This window comes from Adiantum capillus-veneris, chromosome 30, assembly GCF_014529385.1.
Source record: "Adiantum capillus-veneris isolate H3 chromosome 30, ASM1452938v2, whole genome shotgun sequence".
Lineage (NCBI taxonomy): Eukaryota > Viridiplantae > Streptophyta > Polypodiopsida > Polypodiales > Pteridaceae > Adiantum > Adiantum capillus-veneris.
In genome coordinates, this window is record NC_140960.1 from 22,342,892 (window position 1) to 22,365,361 (window position 22,470).

At 45.4% G+C, this 22,470-nt stretch overlaps 1 protein-coding gene across 1 annotated transcript in view; it reads left to right on the plus strand.

The window, feature by feature from the left end:
* LOC147417653 (putative glucose-6-phosphate 1-epimerase) overlaps positions 1 to 22,470 on the plus strand; it is an 80,254-nt gene that overhangs the window by 41,990 nt on the left and 15,794 nt on the right. Inside the window, exons 4-7 of the mRNA XM_086507608.1 lie at positions 8,186 to 8,260; positions 8,338 to 8,394; positions 8,490 to 8,647; positions 8,716 to 8,850. Coding sequence (XP_086363734.1) covers positions 8,186 to 8,260; positions 8,338 to 8,394; positions 8,490 to 8,647; positions 8,716 to 8,850 — 425 coding nt within the window. The remainder of the gene's footprint in view (positions 1 to 8,185; positions 8,261 to 8,337; positions 8,395 to 8,489; positions 8,648 to 8,715; positions 8,851 to 22,470) is intronic.

A 22,470-nucleotide genomic window follows, 5' to 3' on the forward strand; every position in this document is an offset into this window, starting at 1 on the left:
GTACAGCCGAACACTTCTGTGTTCCTTCCCTTGTACATGATCTTTTTGGTGGGTTTTCCTCGCTTTGAGGTTTTCCACAAGTAAATTAATCAAATTGATTTATAAAAAAAAAGGGTGTTTAAACATAGCCCAAGTGCCAGGTGTATGCACTTTCTTCTCCTAACTAAGTCTCTAATAACTGTTTTGAAATTTGGATAAGTGGCCAATACCTCATGTATGTGTGTGGTCTCCTTGGCTTAAAATGGCAGTTTTGGGCTTGCTATGTACATGCCATGCAATCATGGCCCCTTTTTGGGGTCGCTTGCTTCTTGCTATGCTTGAATTGCCCCTCACTAGGGTTGCCTGGTACTTGCCATCCTTGAACTGCCACCTCCCATGCAAGGACTCCAAGTGACTTGCATGGACTGCTACGTGCATGCATGGACTCCTACTTGCCATGCATGGACCATCTAAGTATCCACCTACCTTGCATGCTTTGTCAGTTGCTACGCGCCAATCCTTTCTCTGCATTCTTTGCCAATCTATGGGTCGCCTTGTATGCTCCGTCAGTCTCCCTTCTCCTGGGTGCCCTACATAGGTCAAGCACCTCGAGCTTCAAAGCAGCAAGATCTCGTGTAGCTTCTCAAGTGGCTCTTGCAAAACTTCAACAAGCATATCAATTTCAAATGAATTCAACTCTTGCAGATAATCAGCCTTGCCCATGGCTATGGGAAAAATCGATGACATTCCCTCCCCTTAAAAGAAGAGTAACCGTTCCGGATTACACCTGTAGACAACGCAGAGCACCCCTAGCACATCTCCCACTTTAATTTTCAAATCTGCTATCTTCAAGTTAATTTTCAACTTGATTTGTAAATATATGGTAGTCATTTGTTAGACCATGTGCTTTTAGGCCATGTGAAATAATTATCTCCTAATGTTTTTAAATTTTTTAATTTAATTCATGTGACCGTGAATATGAGATAGAGTAATTAGGAGAGAGAAATAATGAGAGATAAAGGTGGGAGCGGGGAAGTGGAGAGGTAGAGTTCTTCTCCTACCTCTGAATATGCGGCCCTTTCGTTATTTGTTTTATTTATGTAAAATGTAGTATGTACCGTACAAGGTCCATGAGAGATGGGGCCCTGCTTTTGTGAGAGCAAAGAGAAATGAAATGAAATCAAATGTTATATTAAACGTCTTTGAAAGGCCAGAATGACCTATGAGACCAAATTGATACAATCTTGGTGGATCTAATCCAATGTCTGGGTACAAAATAAAAATAAAGATAAATATAAATAAAGTGAAGTAAAGTGAAAGACTAAAATCATCATCATCATCATTATCATCGTCAATGCCCGAGGATGCCCGGCATCGGGCGTTGCGAGAAAGTACTGCATCGGTCGCTGAAGAGTTTCGTCAATGTCCACCTTTGTAAATAGTTGTATTGGTCGTCTCCCATGTCGTGCTAGAATAGTCTTGATCCTCTGATGGAGCCTCCGTCGATGTTGTGGTCACCCTCGTAGACGTGGGCGTCTAGCTCTCCCGAGCTCAATGGCTCTGTCAACTAATATATCTCTGGTGTAAGTGGGCTGTGAAGTCTTCTGTGGAGCATGCTCATCTGGTTGCTGAGTCCTTCCTCTAAAGAGGTCAGTAATCTCCCTCTGTGAATGTCTCCCATTGCCCGATCTCCTCAAGAGACTCTCCATGTGTCTGCGTAGCTCTAGCAAAAACAGCTCGAGGCATCTCTGATCCTGATATCTCATGACTCTAGCAATGGTCCAAAGCCCTCTCTGAATAGACAATGAAAGCGGCCTCGTATCTCATAGTATACCGGACAATGACAAATGTGATGTAAGTCTGTTTCTGGGTGTATATGACCCTACTGGAGTCTCAATCTCTAGCTGATGCGATGATGTGCGCATCTGACCAATAGCACATCGTATCCCATAGGATAAATGAGTGTCCATATAGGCCGGTTTGATCACATATCCATCTTCTGTTAGTTGGCCATGTGATTGAAACCATGATGTCATCCGTCCATACCAGCATGCTGTGTCCCCTTGTAGCGCTAGCTGTCAAGATGACTCAAGGGCTAGCCGAGCATAACTATCTCTGGGAAGGTACCATAAATTATGCATGAAGGATACCGATCTAGTAAGGGCCTCGACCACGAGAGGGGGGGCAGCTAGCTCGCATCGAATAATCTCATGTGGCTCTGAGGCCTTAGCCCGAATCATCCGAGAGATCATAGAGATTAGAGGCCTCTCCATACATCTCCATCCATCAGTGCTATCAGATCTGCCATGGTGGTCCACCGAGGGTCCCCAAATATGAACCCCATAGAGCATAGGTGAAGCCACTGGAGTGTCAAAAAGCCACAGCTTTGTTTGAGGTTCTTGAAACTGAACCTGCGAACACATCTTCTCCAAACCTCGCAAAGCTGCATAAGCTCTCGTCAATCTAGTTTCTGCTGCTCTCCTCAATGAAAACACCGGTCCTCTGAAGACTACCCCAAGATAGGTGTATGCATCTGTATACTCCACCGTCTCCTCACCATATGTAAAAGAGGGTGCTGACCTCCTGACCCATTGTGGTGTGGTGTTAAACACCATAACCTTGGTTCCCTAGGTTAATAGACAATCCACTATCGTGGGCAAATCTGTACAACGCATCTAAGTGACGTTGCATGCCGGGGAGTCAGAAATCAACACAATATCATTAGCATATAACAATAGTGGGATCCATGTCCCTGCCAACTGTGCTCCTCTATCACTATCCCTCTCAATGTAGTTAGCAACCTCATCCACATACATGCCAAATAGTGTAGGAGATAGCGGGCAGCCCTGTTTCACCCCAATAGTGGAGTGAACCAAATCAGACATCCCCTTTGGAGTGCGTACATGCCCCACTTGTGACTTGTATAGAGCCATGATCCCCCAAATCAACTCTTTGGGTACCCCCATCTCCTGTAATCTGCGCATCAGTCTAGCCCTGGGCACTGTATCGAAGGCTTTGCGGAAATCCACAAAGCAACAAAAGAGCCATCTCCCACGTGATCTCCCCTCCTCAATAATGGCTCTGAGTGTCAGAATATGATCAAGAGTAGAGAAACCTCTCCTAAAACCCGCCTGTCTTGCTGCCTGTACACCCCTCTCTCTACCCATCTACTCAACTGCTGCTCAAGGATGGATGTGTACAACCGTGCCTGTGTGTGTCCAATCATGATAGTGTGGTAGTTCCCAGGCTCCATAGGATCCCCTGACTTGAAGATAGGTACGATAGTAGACTAACTCCAAGTATCAGGTAGGCCCTCACACATGGCACGGTTGAACATCACTGCTAGAAGCTCTACAAGGAGATCTCTGGCATGTATAAAACGCTTTGCTACCAGGCTATCGTGATCATATGCTCTCCTGGTCTTCATCCTGTCAATGGCTTTCTTTACCATCTCGGCGGTAAAGAAAGCACATGTGTGTGGGCATGGCTCTGGCGGATCTGGAAGAGGTGGTTGCTCTGAGACTGTGTAGAGGGATGATGCATACTGACCCATACCTGAGTAGAAGTGATGATGGGGGAGAGTGCTCATGGAAGAGTCTCCATGCCTTGCTTGGATCCTGGATCAGAAACAACTAAAATAAATCCTGCTCCAGTCGAGCTAGAAACTCCCTCTTCTACCATCGTACCAAATGCGGAGAAGCAATTCGTGATTGCCTGTGAGTGATGACTCCTAGAAGTACCTCCCTATGAAATCGGGCTCTAGTTTCTCTGCACTCCTCATCATACCAGCTATTCTCGGGTATGCTCCCAGAACGTCGTCGCTGCCCAGACTCAGTGTGTGGGTATGCCTCTGCTGCTGCATCCTGTAGTGTCTTTGTCAATATATAAGTGAGCTCCCTAGAGGTTCCCCCGATCCTCTGCGCATAACCGTCTGTAGATACCATCTACATAGACAGAATCAGTCTCTGAAGTAAAACTATATCGGGTATGGGTAGATGTCTGTGACAGTCGAGCTGTGCTAAACTGGAATGAGACAATAAATGTGAGGAGACAGTGGTAGACCTCATTGTAGGATTTACTGCTACACCCCAATTGTCACGTGACACATCCATGTGTCCGTGGACAAGCTACAACATGTTCAGTCAAGCCAATCTAGGATAGGAAGTGATCTGCCACTTTTGTGAGTCTGTTCGCAGACCGTGCATGTCCAGACACTTAGATTAGATGCATATCCTCCGGTTGCACACAGCATGATCATCAGCATTCCCATCAAAATCCATCAGGGGAATTTTCAAGTGCATTTAAACCTATTTTTCTCATATTTTTGACATTTTTCACTTATTTATTAAGTGACTTTTGTTGGGAACTAGGTAGGGCAATTTTGCTAAGATAATATATAAGCAAACCAAAGCTAGCACTATCTGGCAGAAGAAGGAGGAGAGCAGCAGGCACTCAAGTGCAGCAGGCCTTTGGAGACCCTTCTCAGCAAGACGACCCCCCCTTTCAACTTGGCGTTTTTGGAGCCAAACACACCAGCGTTTTCTCTCCAACAGCCTCAGCGTTTTCAGCCCCCTTCATTGGCGGTTTCAGCCCTTGCATAGGCCACCATTTCAGCCCCTGCAGATAGCGTTTTGTAGTAGCAACAGCCAGCCAGATCTAGCGTTTTTCCCAGCCTCAGCCTGGCGTTTTACAGCAACCTTCAGTAGCGCTTTTGCACAAAGAACCCCAGCCCATGAACCTGCGTTTTTGCACTGCCAAACCAGCGTTTTCAGCAAGGAAAAATTCAGCAAGTAGAAGAGCAGCATTCCAGTGTTTTGCATCAGCCAATTCAGCAGACAGTAGAGCAGTAGATCCAGCAAACTCCAAGCACGAAAGACAGCGTTGTTGCACATCAAGTCACAGTAGCAGATAGCCGCGTCCTCGTCATCACCACCGTCGGCCTCGACATAGTCATTAGATTTGCATCAGCATCTTGTACCAAATTGTGCAATCAATAGTAGACCACTCTTGCCATCGAGAGTGGGACCCTTGGAGGAGGGTTTGACAACTTCCTGGTGTTGTATTCTCTTCTCTCTCTATCTCTCAGTCTCAGCACCTTCATTCATAGTGTTCATCCACTTTGTTTGTGTCCATTGCACTCTCTCACTAAAGGAACAGAAGGCTCTTCCTTCTGTAAGTAAAAGGAATCCTTGAGCACAGTTCAGAGCACTCATCTTGAGCAAAGTTCAACATTCACTTCCGCTGCACCTTACACCAATAGGCCCGGCCCAATTGTAAAGTCCTGAATAGAGGGTATGAGACTGGGTTGAGCCAAAACGTAATCCACTGTGCTAGCCCCATGTCTATGAGAAAACAAGTGAACCCACTCAACGCTGGAAATCTCTGGAGGCCATTCAAGATGGACAGTCCATGTATAGTCCCCAAATCTGTCAGATATCCCCCATCTCCAGTGTGCTCCTCATCCTGCGAACACCTGGCCAATCCCATATCACTGACATCCAATTCTCTCAACAGTTCCTCTGAGGTATGGTAGAAAGCTGTCTGAGACTGACCCGTCCTGGCATTAAAGTCTCCCAAAAGAATGACATCTCCATCTTGAGAGAACTCCCATATATTCTCATCCAATATCATGTAGGGTGACGGCCCCTTGGGTGATGCATAATGAGAGGTGCTGGGGGCAAAGTAGCATATTGCAATGTAGAGTGGCTTCCCTATCTCTGCTCTCACTCTGTCCCACACATATCTGGCATGCTCATCTCTCCGAACAATACAAATGAGGGGTTGAAGCTCCTCCCTGAATAGGACTGCCACACGTCTTGACCCCGGTCCTCTATGCATTGATCTCACATCCTGCCTACAAGTAGTCTCCGAATGGTATCCCGTCACTCTAGGTAACGTGCCACCAGGAGTCTGATGCGTTTCCAAGTAAAAAATAATGTCTCTTCAGCAGCATACCAGAAGAATGGCTAAATCAGCCGTTTAAATAGAGATTTATGTTTGTGTGTTTAAATATAGCCCAAGTGCCAAGTGTCTACACTTTCTTCTTCTAACTGAGCCTCTAATGGGTGTTTTGGACAACAACCACATGTGTGTGTGGTTGTTGTGGCTGAAAATGGCAGGTTTGGGGCTGCCATGTACCTGCCATGAAATCACTACCCCTTACTAGGGTCGTCTGCGTCCTGCTATGCTTGAATTGGTCCACACTAGGGTCGCTTGGTACTTGCCATCCTTGAACTGCCACCTCCTATGCAAGGACTCCAATTGACTTGCATGGATTCCCACTTCCGATGCATGGACTCCGGTTGGGTTGCATGGGCTCCCACTTGCCATGCATGGACCATCCGAGTGTCCACTTGCCTTGTATGCTCTACCAGTTGCGAGCCGTTAGTAGTCTTGCCCATTTCTCTACTTCTTTCTCAGGCCATGTGTCGCCCTGCTTGCTTTGTCAGTCTCCCTTCTCCTAGGCACCTTGCACAGGTCAAGCACCTGGTGCTTCACAAGTAGTAGAATCTCCTGCAGCTTCTTAAGTGGTTCTTGCAAAACTTCAAGAAGCATATCAAATGCATTCAACTCTTGCAGATATTTAGCCTTGTCCTTGGCTATGGGTCAAATCGGTGACAATTAGTTATGATGCTTGAACATTGAAAGATGAGTACTCCCATCACACACTGAGTTAGAACTGGCATATAGGCCTTTAATTTATAGGCACTTTGCCCAAAAGCTATTGACAAAAAAGCGTCTGCATTTTCAGCTCAACCAAAAAGCACGAAGTGTTAACCCAAAAGGGGATTTACAGGAGAAAGCAGCTCTACTGACTTTTCTTGCATAAATACTGCCATGTCATCTATCAGTATGGTACCACATCAGCAGTATGGCACGTAAATCACAATGCACCTCTCTTAGGTTAGCTCCCCTACTCTTGCTTTGCCATGCTAGCAGAGTCACTGTCTGAGTGATGCTTTTGTGGCTATCAGCAGTTAAGAGAGGGATAGTTCCGCAAACCTGAATAACCTCCAGCCATGAGTGAGGTTCTTTCTGAGCTTAACATATCTGTTGAAAAGAGGCCAAGTGAAAACTTTGGAGTTGAACTATCTTTCAACAGTTACAAACCCACATTTGTCTTTTTCTCTTGTTTGGGGGCTTGATAAATCTGTTGTGTTCTCTTTGGTTTTTGTATGATAGGTTGGATTATTTGGCCTTTCTGTGTTCTTGGAGTGATGATGTTGATCCAAAAAGAAAAGCAGGTGCAAAATGTAGTGGCGCGTGCCAGGAATTAGTTTTGAAAGGAGGGAAAGGAGCCAAAAACGTTATTTGTCTAGCCAGGAAATAGCTTTGGATTTTTTCACAAAAAAATCCCTTCCTTTCTTTGGATGTTTTAAATGCGTGGCGATGGTCTGCTGTATACAATTGGTGTATAGCTCATCTGTGAACATGGCATGTACATAATCAATCTAGGTCTAGTCTTTAGACAGTCCATTGGTGAACTAGGTGAATGCACGGCGTCTTGAGGACAGTTTTTCACGTAATGAATTTTGTTAAAGTGTACATTGACTCTGAAGGATTTTCAGCCAGCCATGAAGGAGTTTTGGATTTTTTGCAAAAAAATCCTTTCTTTTCGTTTTCTAATGTGGCATCAATGGAGGTGCGTTTTCTTGTATTCAATTGATGTTCTAACTCATGTATGAACAGGGTTTGAGCTGGTCAACTATGTGAAGGCACCGCATTTGCAGGAGGGGCAATGATGCTGGTGGCTTTCTACAGAACGAATTTTGTTCAAATGTATATTGACAATCAATGTTGTCTTCCTTTTGTCTAGATATGGGAGGGGGGGGAGGAGGGGGATTCAACGCTTTCGGGAGTGCGTTCTTGTCTTAGGAAGTCACTTGAATGTAATTCAGAAATTCGCAGGACATAACAATGCTTTTTTCTTGAGTAATTTTTTCTGATTTGTTCACAAATACAATGGACTGTCTCTTTCCATACATTCTGCTATCCTGTCCAGGGCATGAAGTTTCTTAGATGTTCACACTGGCCATTCAGGCCTTTGAACTCATCCTCACAAGTAGAGTCCATAAAGCATTCTCATATAATCATAAATGTCTAAAATCTTCTCATCCTCTATTTTTGTGACTGTTTGCTTTGTCATGTGGGCTACTTATTGTAGAAGTAAAATCAGACTGGTTAATATCTTCTTGAGAGAATGCAGATAAACCTTTATGGTGGACAAGTAACTTCATGGAAGAACTCACGCGGGGATGAGCTACTTTTCTTGAGCAATAAAGTGAGTGACAAAAGCAGGGATTTCGATGTAAGGCTCTTTTCTAATACTAAATTGCTAACCAAGCTATATTATTTCAGGCAACCTATAAGCCATCTAAAGCAATCAGAGGAGGAATTCCAATCTGTTTTCCACAGGTTCTTAGGATTGAAAATGCCTCATGCTTGTGAATTTTGTCTTTTAGATTTTGATACTAATGCAGGCAATGTTTGCTGGTGGCCTTCTTATGCAGGCCAGCAATTTTGGCTCTTTGGAACAACATGGTTTAGCGAGATGCCGGGTTTGGAGCATCGATCTTGATCCACCACCCCCACCCATAAATGGCATCAAGACTTTCGCTGACCTTATATTGAAGCCAACCGAAGATGACATGAAAATTTGGCCTCACAAGTAAGAGCAATAACTAGCTTGAGCATCTGTTCCCATACGCATGTCTTTTATGACGACTATTTGTGCAGTTTTGAGCTAAGACTTCGAATTGCTTTGGGAGTGGCTAACCTCACATTGACTACAAGAGTCAGAAATATAGATAAGATCAAGCCCTTTTCATTCACATTTGCGTTGCAGACATACTTTTCAGTTTCAGATATCAGGTACAGTATGTTTCTCTAACAATCTTCTATATGTTGAAGAGCCTTAGTGCGTGCTTGCTGGAGAAACTAGTCATTAAAAGCACAAAGATAAAATTGTTTTGGTCAACTGTTTAGAGGCTTGACCTTGGTAGCTAAAATCAAGGGAAGAGAGAGAGAGAGAGAGAGAGAGAGAGAGAGAGAGAGAGAGAGTTTTCATTCTTGTCCTCGGAGGTCAAATATGACCTATGGGATCAAGAAAACATACATCGTGATGCCTCTTAATAAGAGGGTACATGGGGGACATATCTAAATGTAGATTCAAAATTGTGACACATGTCACTTAGGGAATGGGGGTAGGGGAGGGTGGCTTGGGAGTTCTTGGGACCCGAAATTCCTCGACGATGGTCTTATTGTAGGGGTAGGGGAGGGTGGCTGGGGAGTTCTTGGGACCCGAAATTCCTCGACGATGGTCTTATTGCTGCGTTAGATAGCCCACTTTACCTACTGCTCATGCTTCTCGTACCTTTTGAAGTTCTTGCTTCTTGACTTTAAGTTGAGCGGGAGTCAAGGCTTCACTTATCTCAACTTTGGTGCCCTGGAGGAGTTGTGCTTGTTGTAGAAAGGCTATGCGAGAGAGAGAGAGAGAGAGAGAGAGAGAGAGAGAGAGAGATGAAATGAAATGAAATGTTATATTAAACGTCTTCAAATGGCCAAAATGACCTATGAGACCAAACTGATACAATCCTGGTGGATCTAATACAATATCTAGGTACAAAATAAAATGAAGTAAAATAAAAGCTAAAACGAACATCAGTGTCTAAGGATGTCCGGCATAGGGTGCTGTCCGAGTACGTACTGCATCGGTTGTTGAAGAGCATCGTCAATGTCCGCCTCTATAAATAATCGTATTGGGCGTCTCCCATGTCGTGCTAGAGTAGTCTTGATCCTCTGATGGAGCCTCTGTCCATGTCATGGTGGCTCTGGTAGACGTGGGCGTGCCACGTCTAGCTCTCCCAAGTTCAATGGTTGTGTCAGTCAATATACCTCTGGTATAGGTGGACTTTGAAGTTTGCTATGAAGCTTTCTCATCTGATTGTCGAGTCTCTGCTCTAAAGAAGTCAGTGATCTCCCTCTGTGAATGTCTCCCACCGTCTAATCTCCTCAAGCAACTCTCCTTGTGTCTGCGCAGCTCTAGCAAAAACAACCCGAGGCATCTCTGATCTTGATATCTCATGACTCGAGCCAGTGGTCCAAAGCCCTCTCTGAATAGACAATGAAAGTGGCCTCGTATCTCATAGTATACTGAACAATGACATGTAATGTAACTCTATCTCTGGCTCTATATGACACAATTGGCAAATCCTGGCCTCTGCTGGTACTCTCCTAAATCTGCCAGTCTTAATCTCTAGCTGATGCGATGATGTGCGCATCTGACCAATAGCACATTGTATCCCATGGGAAAAATGAGTGTCCATATAGGTAGGTCTAATCACATATCCATCCTCTGTGAGCTCCATGGAGACGAAGCTCTTTGTAGAAAGCCATCTTTGTGCCAAGCTCTCTTGTCGGCTCTCTCCATGTCCTCCTGTTGTCTTCCTCAATTATATCCTATCTGATGAGGCGAGTAATCTCGGTCCGTGTGAGGGACAAAGAGGGTGCATCCAGTGAACATTGGAAAGGGGATAGTCTGTCCATACTAAATCCATGTAGCTGAAACCATGATGTCATCTGTGCGTACCAACAAGATGTCTCCTTGTGAGGCAAGCTGTCAAGAAGACTCCAAAGCTAGGGGAATATATCTATCTCTGGGGAGATCCCATATACTGTGTATAACGAATCTGGTAAGTGCTTGTATGATTAGCGGGGGAGCCACAAGCTCTACACGAATAATCTCGTGCAGGATAGAGGCCTTGGCTCTAATCATCCGGGAAATCATAGAGACCAGAGGCCTCTTCATACATCTCCATCCATCAGTACTGCCAACTCGGCTATGATGATGTATTGATGGTCCCCATATCTGCACCCCATAAAGCATAGCTAAAGTAACCAATGTGTCAAAATAGCCAGAGCTTTGTTCGAGGTTCCTGAAACTGAATTTGCGAACACATTCTCCCCAAAGCTGCATATGCTCTCGTCAGTCTCGTCTCTGTTGCTCTCCTCAAAGAGAACTTTGAACCACTAAAGACCACTGCGAGGTAAGTGTATGCGTTTCTATACTCAACCGTTGCTGACCATATGTGAAGGTCGGTGCAGATCGCCTGACCCACTGTGCTGTGGTGTTGGACACCGTAACTTTGGTCTTGCCAAGATTCACCGACAAGCCGATATCACTAGCAAAAGTGTGCAATGCGTCCAAGTGTCGTTGCATCCCCTCTAGCGAAACTGAGATCAACACAATATCATCTGCATACACTAGTAATGAGATCTTTGTCCCTGCTAGCTGTGCTCCTCTGTCGCCTCCCCTCTCAATGTAACCTGAAACCTCATTTACATACAAACCAAACAATGTAGGGAAGAGGGCGCATCCCTGTTTCACTCCAACAGTGGAGTGAATATCCTCAGATAACCCCTCAGGAGTACGAAGCTGGCCCACGACTGTTTATGTAAAACCACGACTCCCCAGATCAGATCTGTGGGTAGTCCCGTCTCCTGTAGTCTTTGCAGAAGTCGAGCTCTAGGAACCGTATCAAGTGCTTTGCGAAAATCCACAAAAGGTACAATAAATCCTCCTACGTTGTGATCTGCTTTCCTCAATAATAGCTCTGAGTGTCAATATATGATCAAGAGTAGAAAAATCCCTCCAGAAACATGCCTGGCCTGATGCGCGAATGCTTGCTCTCTCTGCCCATCTACTCAATTGCTACTCAAGAATGGATGCATACAACCTAGCTAGTGTGTGCCTAATCATGATAGTAAGGTAATTACCAGTATCATGGGGTCTCCTGCCTTGAAGATAGGCACACTAGTAGACATACTCCAAGTATCCGAAAAACCCTCACATATGGCTCAGTTGAACATTACTGCAAGAAGCTCTGCAAGCATATCTCTAGCATGTTTAAAGTGCTCTGCCATCAATCCATCATGATCATATGCTCTCTTGCTGCCCTGGAAGTGTGTAAAGACTCAGCAAGCATATCTCTAGCATGTTTAAAGTGCTCTGCCATCAATCCATCATGATCATATGCTCTCTTGCTGCCCTGGAAGTGTGTAAAGAGATGCTGCATGTGCCCCAAATCTCGGTTGATGTGATAGCTGGTGGGGGGGGGGGATGCTCATGAAAGGATCTTCATGCCTCGCTTGAGTCTTGGCTCAAAAATAGTTGGTACAACTCCTCCTCTAACCGAGCAAGATAAGTCCTCTTCTTCCATTGCACTAGGCGCCGAAAGGCTATCAATGATTGTCTATGAGTAATGGCTCCCAGAAGCACCTCTCTCTGAAGTGTGGCTTTCGTCTCTCTACACTCATCATACCCACTGTTCTGGGGCATACGTCGTGTGTGATCGGGTTGGGTGTGTGGGTATGCCTCTACTGGGGCATCATGTAAGCTCCTCTATCGATATCTGGGTAAGCTCCCCTAATGGGCATCCCAGCTCCTCTGTGGCCAAGCGTCTGTAAATACTATACATGTAGATAGAGTCAGTCTTCGATGTAAAAGTGTATTGAGTATGTGTAGATGCCTGGGCCAATGGAGCTTTACTAAACTGGAATGAACTGTAGATGTGAGGAGGGCGTAATCTATTGCAACACAAGCTTGGGGCGGATTGTAAAATCTTGTAATGGTATAAAAATGGGTTGAGCCATAACATAGCCTACCGTGCTAGCCCCATGTTTGTGAGGAAAACAAGTGAACCCATTCGCTGTTGGAAATCTTTATAGGCCATTCAGGATGGCCAGTCCATGTGTAGTCCCCATGTTTGTCAAATATCTTGCATACTCATTATGCACCACATCCTATGAGCACATGGCCAATCCCAGATCACTGACATCCAACTCTCTTAACATCTTCTTTGAGGTATCATAGAAGGCTGTTTGAGAGTGCCATGTTTGAAGTCCTTTAGGAGGATGACATCTCCATCCCTAGAGAATTCCCATATGTCCTCATCTAAAATCATGTATTCTTTGCTCTGACCCTGACCCACATATATCTAACATGCTCATCTCTCCGATCAATACGAATGAGAGGGTGCAACTCTTCCTTGAATAAAATTGCCACACCTCTTGACCCATGTGCTCTATGCTCCGATCTCACCTCCCGTCTACAAGTGGTCTCTTGTCACTCTAGGAAGTGCGACATTGGGAGTTTGATGTGTCTCAGAGTAGAAAATAATGTCTCTACCCTTGAAGCTATCCTCAAATGCACCAACATCTAGCTTCATTGATCCATTACAGCTCCATACTGCCATTTTACGGCTGGTCCCATTGGTCTTGCACCGTCATATAGTGCGTCTTTCCAAGATCACCACTCTCCCCCCTCTATAGAAAGCAATTTTCCCTTCTCCCTCACAACTGGCATCAACTCCTGCATGTGTGGAATTTGCGCTAAAGTGAGGTCATGGCCCAAAAATATCCCAATTTGTTTAAGAGTTGGTTTCTTCTTCAACTCCTAGTTTCCACAGTAGGGAAACGTGAAATGAGTTCACGTGTGTGTGTGGCTTCAGAAATGACGTGCGTTTAAAGAGTTCTTTCACTTCTTCTTCCACATTTCCAATGTCCTTACGGCCTGTGACACGCACGTGAAGGGCTACTGGCTGTGATATGCGCCAATCAAACTCTACGCCTATGCAAGCAAGTACGTCTCATTACATGCACACAAGCAGCCTCCCAAACCAAACTAATGCAGAAAGCTTTGTTAATAAAATGATGGGCCGTGGGTGTGTCACACAGAGAGAAGCTTCCCTTTGCTTAAGTTGCCCCTCTACTAAAGCTTCCCCTCTGCTTAAGCTGCCCCCCTGCCTGTGTTAAAATACGCCTTATTCTATGGCTCAACAAAAATTATGTGTGTGTAGCCTTGAAGCGTTGGAGAATTACACGGATTGTGGGTTCCCTACGTAGCGCACACTCGTACAGGACTCAAACACACGAGAGAGAGACCTTTGTAGAGAAGCAATGTGACGCCTCTTCATATGAGAGAGAGAGAGAGAGAGAGAGAGTCAGTCACGAGGACGTGGCAACTGCTAACCTTAGTTGTTGGTTTCTTTCCCTTGATTTTTGTTTAATTTTTGGGACCCTCTTTTTGAAGTTGAAAATGGCCGGACACTGTATGGCCAATGTGAAACGGCCGACGGTCGAGAGTTTCACCCGCAGATGGGAAGGCCTTGTCAAATTGGTCGGGCCAACCGACATTGGAATCCGAGGAGTAAAAGTATGTCTAGGCTCTACTCAAATTTTGAAGAGAAGATCACCTGATAACTGGGCTACATTGCATTTTTGGATGTGGTCCTAGTGGTGATAGATGGTCAAATGACCAGTGGAAGTGCCATGGAAGCATCTCCTAAAATTTAGGGAACTGCTATTTTGGGCCATGAATCTATTCACGTCATTAGCTCCGAAATGACAAGAGGAACATTTAATTACTCAAGTGTTAAAGGTATTATGCTCACTTCTATCATAGATGAAAATACAAGATTATGAAGGTCTCATTAAGCCATTTGTATCTATGTGTTATGACCTTTCTTGCGAGTACATGCGATGAGGACGTTTGCGATTTCAAGAGGGGTGTACGTCAACGAGAACGTGGCAATTGCTAACCTAGTTCTTGGTTTCTTTCCCTTGATCTTTCTTTAAATTTTGGGACCCTCTTTTTGAAGTTGCAAATGGGCAGACACTGTATGGCCAATGTAAAACGGGAAGGCCTTGTCACCACGAATTGGTCGGGCCAACCGACACTAGAATCTGAGCAGTAAAAGTATGTCTAGGCTCTACTCAAAGTTTGAAGAGATGATTACCCGATAATTGGGCTACATTGCATTTTTGGACATGGTCCCAGTGGTGATAGATGGTCAGATGACCAATGGAAGTGCCATGGAAGCATCTCCTAAAATTTAGGGAACTGCTATTTTGGGCCATGAAATTTGTTCACGTCATTAGCTTTGGAATGACAAGAGGAACATTTTATTACTCTGCCACTAAGTCAATTGAGCAAGCGGTTGATATATTTTTAGACCGGAAGGTGCAAAACGGGAAAACCATGTATGAGTGCCATTTGGTACATTTTTGGGCACTTACCAGCTTGAGAGAGAGAGAGAGGCGTTGAAATTAAACGTAGGGCTGTATTTTCAGCCGTATGGTGGATTGTTGCAGGTACCAAAGCTATTGTGTGCTTGCCTACCCTCTATGTACAGTGAAGTGCAAGAACTGAAGCCTTGCACTGCATTCACTGCTCTCTCTCCCATCCGTGCAGTTATGTGATGCCCCACAAGAGGGCTTTTCATTTGACCTATGTACGGTTGTGTGGGTTCATGCACGATTATCGAGGCAAGAGCCTCTTGCACATGTATTGGATTTGCCAGTTGCTAATCCCCCGCAGTTATAGGTGAATTTGGAGAGATTTCACGCAAGAAATCTCGTCTGATTCAAAGGGCAAGTAGCCCTACAGGTGCGGGAGCTAGAGGACTTACTACGGATGCGACCAGCTCGCGAAACGGAGCCCAAAATAAGGAAATACAACTTGCCGTGTATTTTTGCAAGTTTAGGGTTTTGACCCTAAACGGTCCCTAATACCCCTAGGACGTCCGGGGACGCGAGGGGACCGCTGTGTGAGTGATCTGACGCATTTTCAGGGCAGAAAACAGAGAATTCAGCGTGTTGCAGATTCTCACCAAGTTTTGCAAAGTGTCCGTATGCATCGGGAAAGTCACTTTTTGCATGGGAATACTGTCTGTGAAGTGTCCTAGTACAGTTATGCTACCGAAATCGGGCAGATTCACAAGGTAGTTAGGTACGTAGTGTTCGGTACAAATTCGGTACGTAAGGTATGTAGTACAGAATAGATTGAGTTTGTAGGTACGTAAAAGTTCTTCCTTTTTTTCACAAAGCCTAAAACTGAAAGTACTTTACCAATACTTCAAATAAAGACTAGCAAATCAACAGTACACCATTACAAATGCCAAAAACTGGAGTCCACGACTCTAACCGAACAATGAAAACGCAAAGCTGAGATTAGCTAACCATTGGTTAGCTAAACATGTTACAACTTGAGTACCTGAGAGAATACGTAGAGCTAGCTTGCAAAGCTGTGAAGACCTTGTCTTCCATAGTTCTGCCACCAACTGAGGGGAAGCTTGGTAGCCTCGGGTCTCACTGCAACACTCCTCATGAAAGTAGGACCCAAGTTGTTCATGAAGCTTGACATCTCACCATCTAAGATCAGCTGCTCATCCTCGCTGAACAGGAGATTGAGGTACTCCGAACGAAGGGTCAGCAAGGCCATGTTTCCAAAAAGCTTGGGCTTCTTGTAGAAGGGATGGAGTATAGCCTCCATCCCATGAATGGGATGACGCATATACTGCCATCGACTATCTACAATAGCCAGAATGTCCTTTCGTCTGCAAGTTCAAAAAGAACAATCATTGAATTTGAGATTGGTAGATTGCCTATTCTCTATAAAAGAAAAAGCAAGGTAAGCAACCTAATGATTCTTACCGTTCTAGAGGTAGTGTCCTGCACGTCTCAACGTGTCCTCTCATCTGCATGAAAAGGTGAAATACTAGACCAAGGGTAGATCCCTCCATATCTGTCACACGTAAGAGAACAAAGAGTGGTTGAAGAGCCACGGCAAAGCTATGCACCTCTGTCCAGAAGGCTTCATCTAGAACCTTCCTCTAAATGGCCTTGGTAGGCTCCTGTCCTGCGTGGCGCATTAGACGCCACTTTGGATCGACAACAGTTTGCAAAAGTGGGTTCCTCAACCTGTACAGTCTCTGAAGAACAAGGTACATGTATGCAAACCTGGTCTTCGAGGGCCGCACCATATCCAATGTACTGTGGCTCGTGAAGATTTCTAGAGCTTGGTGCTTCTTGTGGAAAAAAGTGGTAATCCTCGTTGCCTCAGACACAATAGGCTGAACCCACGGCAATTTTCCTATGTCCTCCATGAGTAAGTCTAGGCAATGGGCGGCTCATGGAGTCCACACAATGCGAGGGAAATCCCTCTCTACCATCTCACCCATGGCCTTGCAATTGCTAGCATTATTGGTAACAACCTGCAAGTAGCCAAACAATGTACATTGTAATTAATGTGTACATACAAGTCTGAAGAGGTGGTCCTCTTGAAATAGCTGAGATAGAACAAAAAACACAAGGAGAAGAGATGCCAGATGGGGAGATTGACTTTACTTGCACCACATTCTCCTTTCCCACCTCAAGAATGGCTTGATGAATATGTTTGTAGATGAACTCTGTAGTGATCTTCTCACCTGCCTTTCTGGCATCCACGGCTCTGAGAAAGTACATACCAAGGCAAGATGAGACTAGAATGTTGATGATGTGGCGTCTACGTGCATCACTCCATCCATCAGAAATGATAGAACACCCAAAAGTCTGCCACCCAGCTTTTATTGGAGTGATTGCTCTGTCGATGATTGCTTTCTGCTCATCTAGCATACTTGTACGCATCTTGTTGTAATCCAAGCCAGTCCACGACTCCTTGGGGCCAACCTGAGAAATGGCTCTGACCATCCTCTTCCATTGATCTATTCGAAGCACATTAAATGCAATATTGCACTCTACAAGAGTGCGAGCAATCTCCATCTCTGCTATCTTTTGTCTCTCTTTCACCCAAGACTGAGAGTTTACGTGTGAAGGCAACATGGTCTGCCTCAGTGCATTGGTGGGAGCTGTAGACCAGTCATCCCCAATCTCCTCATCATGCCTTGCTACACGAGCTCTTTTCCTACTAGTGCCGACACTGGAGGGCATAGTAGTCTGAGAGCCAGAACCCATCCCTCCATCTCTTGGAATGTCACCAAGGTCCCCAAGTAATGCATCTTGCAAGGCATCCTGTGAAATCGAAGACCCCCTCGAAGGTGCACTCGATGTTGAGGAGAAATGCTCTCGAATTAGGTTTTCCTTGATTTGAGGTGGGATCTTCTCACAACCATCGCAATGATTAATAGTACCTATCCCTGTAAGATGCTTGAGAACACGAATAATAGTACTTATCTTGCTTTGCCCATAGTACTTGCACTGCCATTGACGAGTACTCGACCCTTGCTGACACGGCATAGTAACTATTTTGATCACGTGGGTGTGCGTGTCCCACACTGGGTTGGGTTTGCGAGGCATCTTATTTGGCACCTGCAAGAGAGGAGCACGCACTGGTCAACTGCACAGTGCACAGTACCTGCAAATTCTAACCAATAGCTCTCAAGAATCAGCCGCAGAAGGCATTTTGCGAAAATAGACCCAAACGCTTGAAATAGGGCTGAATTTTTTTAATTAAAAAAAAACACCTGTACGGAACCTATCTGTACGTACTGAACCGTACGGTAAGGTTGTACGGTACGCATACAATCCGTACGTATGTACGGATGCAACCTTGAGCCAAAACACGTCATTATCAGCCTGAATTGTGCAGGGCAGCTTGTAGGAAATCACAGGTTTTATTCCCTCTTTGAATACAATAAAGAAATACCAAAAGAGGCGCCAGTCTTTGGGGCCAACAGGTGTCGACGTTTGCTTGGTATCGTTGTAGCTACTAAGTCGTGTGTGTTTGAAGTGTCAATTCTCGTTATTTGCAAAGTTTGTGTGTCCTAAAGTCTAAAGTAAAGTTTCGGATGAAAGCCTACATCTATTGCCCTACGGGCCGGTTAGAGAGAGAGAGAGAGAGAGAGAGAGAGAGAGAGAGAGAGAAATAAAATGTAATATTAACGTCTTCAAAAGGCGGTCAAAATGATCTATGAGAACAAAAGGTTACATGTGGTGAAATTAATACCAGGTCTGGGTACAAAAAGTACAAAGAACTGAAAAGAAAATATTGGGTTGGGGTGGGGTGAAAGCTGATACAAAGAAGATACAAAGGGGGGGTGAGCTGATACAATGGAGTTCTCTGAGAGTAGAGGCATCATATACATATGCATCAGTATCCAAAAGGACCGCTCCTATGTCGCGCCAGTATGGTATGAATCCTCTGTCGCAATCTACGTCGATGTCGAGAGGGCTCCCTCATCCGTGGGCGAGGGACCTCCCCAACTCTATCGCCCGATCAAGCCTTTGGTGCTTCTTTGCTGTGGGGGCTGCTCGAATTCCTCTGTCTGTGACTGAAAGAAATTTGTAATCTGCTGTTGTCGCTGGATCTCTCTCATTGTGCCCCGCTTCAAGAGGTCCTCTCTGTGTTTGCGAATCTCCAGTAAGTATAATCCGAGGCATCTCTGATCCTGGTATCTCATGACTCTAGAAAGTGGTCCAAAACCCTCTCCAAATAGACACTGAAAGCGGCCTCGTATCTCATAGCATATTGGGCAGTGACATATGTAATGTAGCTCTGTCCCGGGCTCTATCTGGCACAACTTGACAAATCCTGGGCTTAGTGGGTACTCCTCTAAATCTGCCTATCTCGATCTCTAGCTGATGTGAGGATGTGCGTATCTGACCAATAGCACATCGTATCCCATGGGATAGTTGAGTATCCATGTATCCTGGTCTGATCACAAAACCATCCTCCGTAAGCTGGAGAAGATGCTCTCTATAGAAAGCCATCTTCGTACCCAACTCATGTGTAGGCTGTGTCTATGTCCTCTTCGTATCCAATTGAATCAAGTCCTGTCTGATGAGCCTCGTAATCTTTGCCCTAGTGAGGGAGATGGAGGGTGCATCCAAAGAGTACTAAAATGGGGGTAGCCGATCCATACTAAAGCCATGTAACTGAAACCAAGATGCCATCTTTGCATACCAACAGGATCTATCTCTCTGCAATGCCAGCTGTCGCGAAGACTAGTGCTAATCGAGCATATCTGTCTCTAGCGAGATCCACAGAGAGAGAGAGAGAGAGAGATGAAATGAAATGAAATGCTATATTAACGTCTTCAAAAGGTCAAAGTGACCTATGAGACCAGGAAGTTACAATGCGGTGTATCTGATATCAAGTCAGATTAACAAAATAAATTAAACTAGACTAGGGATAACAAGATATAAATACTGCGGAATCCTAAACTAAGCGGATAGGTGTGAAAGGCGAGAGGCGTGAAACGTGTGAACTGAGCTATACAATGTGTAGACAATTTGGGAGGGAAGTAGAGATCTATCTGCATAGAGATCCATCTTCATTTGCACTCTGGACGACGAAAAAGTATGGCTCGAATCCTTTGTTGTAGCCTCCTTCGAAACTGTGTAGCTTCTCTTCTCCATCGGGGTCGTCTAGATCTCCCTAGCTCCAATGCACGGTCTATGAGTGAGAGAGAGAGAGAGAGAGAGAGAGAGAGAGAGAGAGAGAGAGAGAGAGAGAGAGAGAGAGACCCAATCATCGTCCAATGTGCTGCACTTTTGGAGTCTCTTAGTTCACCGGTTTGACACACTCAGCTCATCTATCACCTTTGTCAGTTTTTGCTCCGTGGCTGCTTCCCCACCAACACCGAGCACCACAACGGCTACTCCTGCAACTTTCACCTGCATGTAGGACTTGACAGCAGAGAACCCAGCTAGCACTGAATCGGCCACCCGACACTATTTGGGACTGTTGTTGGGCGTATCATAGGACTTCCCCCCTCATGCGCCATGATTCATGAGTGGCTTCAGTCTGCACTTGGCGGTTCCAATGGCTGCATTCTAGAGCTCATCATGCTATGCCTTGACATTTTTTTGGTGTAGCTTTCAGCGAGTGCTGTTCCAAGTCTCTCTACAATAAGTCTCCTGTTGTGGTTGGGACTTGGTTGTTGGTTTTAGAGCGCTGGACACCCGACTTCGACGCCGAGGAGTTTTATCGCCATCCACGGATCTGTCAAGTGCATCGGAAGTGTTTAAAGGATATAGCTCGGATCTAGTACTCCGCACAAACACAAGGTTACTTCACTTGAAAAGAGAAACTAGACTGAACACAATGAAGGAGAGAGAGGCAGAGAGGCACCACGGCATGTCAGGTCCCAATCACCCTCAAGGGCCCCCTTGCTCTGCTGCTTGAGCAAGTACTTGCTTTTTATTACTTGCACAAATGCTGATACAATGATCCTAAATCTGAGATGCTAATGGGTACTTGATGCAGATGCTTGGTACCGCTGAGATGCTGAAGGGTACTGCGGTAGATATTGACGGGTACTGTGGTGGATGCTTCGAACTTGAGAGGTTAACTGCTGGATATTGCGGATACTTGGTGCTTGGTACTGGTGGTGCTTGGTATTGCAGGTATGTTGGGTACCAAAGGTACTTGGGTGCTAATGACACGGAGGTCCTGATGATCCCTACGTTGAGCTAGGCAGGAGCCAAGCCAAAACGCAAGGGGTGCTAGATGTTGAAGGTACTTGCCTACAAAATGCAGGTACTAGGCAAAGACGCCAGAGTTTGACGGAAAGACCAAAACGCTGGGGTGCTGGGGTGCACGAATCACCGATGTTACTGGCTGGAAACGTTGGTTTTTTGAGGCTAGAAAAGGCTGTCTGAATGGTACTGAAAACGCTGAGGGCTGAATGGTACTGGAAACGTTGGAATGTTGGTGTTGAAAATGCTGGTACCGATGCTAGGTGCTTGGGCGATGGCAGAGAAGCCGACGCCTGTAATGTGCAGCGGAAGTGAATGATGCTATATGGCTCAGGATAAGTGAACAATAAGTGCTCAAGGTTCCTTTTATTGACGGGAAGGGAGAGCCTTCCTTGACTTAATGAGAGAATGTACAATGAACAAACACGAGAGTGAAATGCAAACTGTGAGTGAGTTTGCAAAGAGTGCTAGAGAGAGAGAGAGAGAGAGAGAGAGAGAGAGAGAGAGAGAGAGAGACCAAATGGGGTCCCAAACCCCCTTCCAAGGGCCCCCTTCTCTATTGCTAGAGAGGTATTTGCTTTAGATTGCACAAAGTCTGGTACAATGCTGCTAGATGTTGTGGTACTGATGACAACTATGTCGACGATGATGATGGAGACTGGGACGATGATGACAAAGGTGTCGTCGTCAAGTCTAGGATCTGCGACGATGGTGACGAAGGTGTCGTCGTCAAGATAGGGATTTGCGACGACGATGGCGATGTCGACAACGACGATGGTGTCGACAACGACAGCGTCAAGGCTGAAAACTGAAAATGCTAGATACTTTTGCTATGGACCTGCTACTGTGGTGGTGTTGCGGCTTGGATCTGCAACCGCTTCGCTAGGCTAGGGTTGAAATGCTAAAACGCTAGCTGATGTGGCTGAAATCTGGAAACGCTAGGCTGATTTGTGTCTTGACGGGAAAAGTGGCGAGGATCTGCAACCGGGTTCGAGCGGGTTCTTGCGAGGCTAAGGGCTGAAAACTGAAACGCTGATGAAGGCTGAAAACGCCGAGGATGGATCTCCAAAAACGCTGGTTGATCTTGTGAGAAGACGTTGGGGCAAGCTGTCCAGTTGCACTCTGCACTTGTGCACTGAGCTTGTCTTTTGTCTTATGCTTCTACTGAGTGCCCAATGGGTTTCATTTATAGGAATTATATGTTGGGTAGGGCAAGCTTCCCATCAAACTTACAAA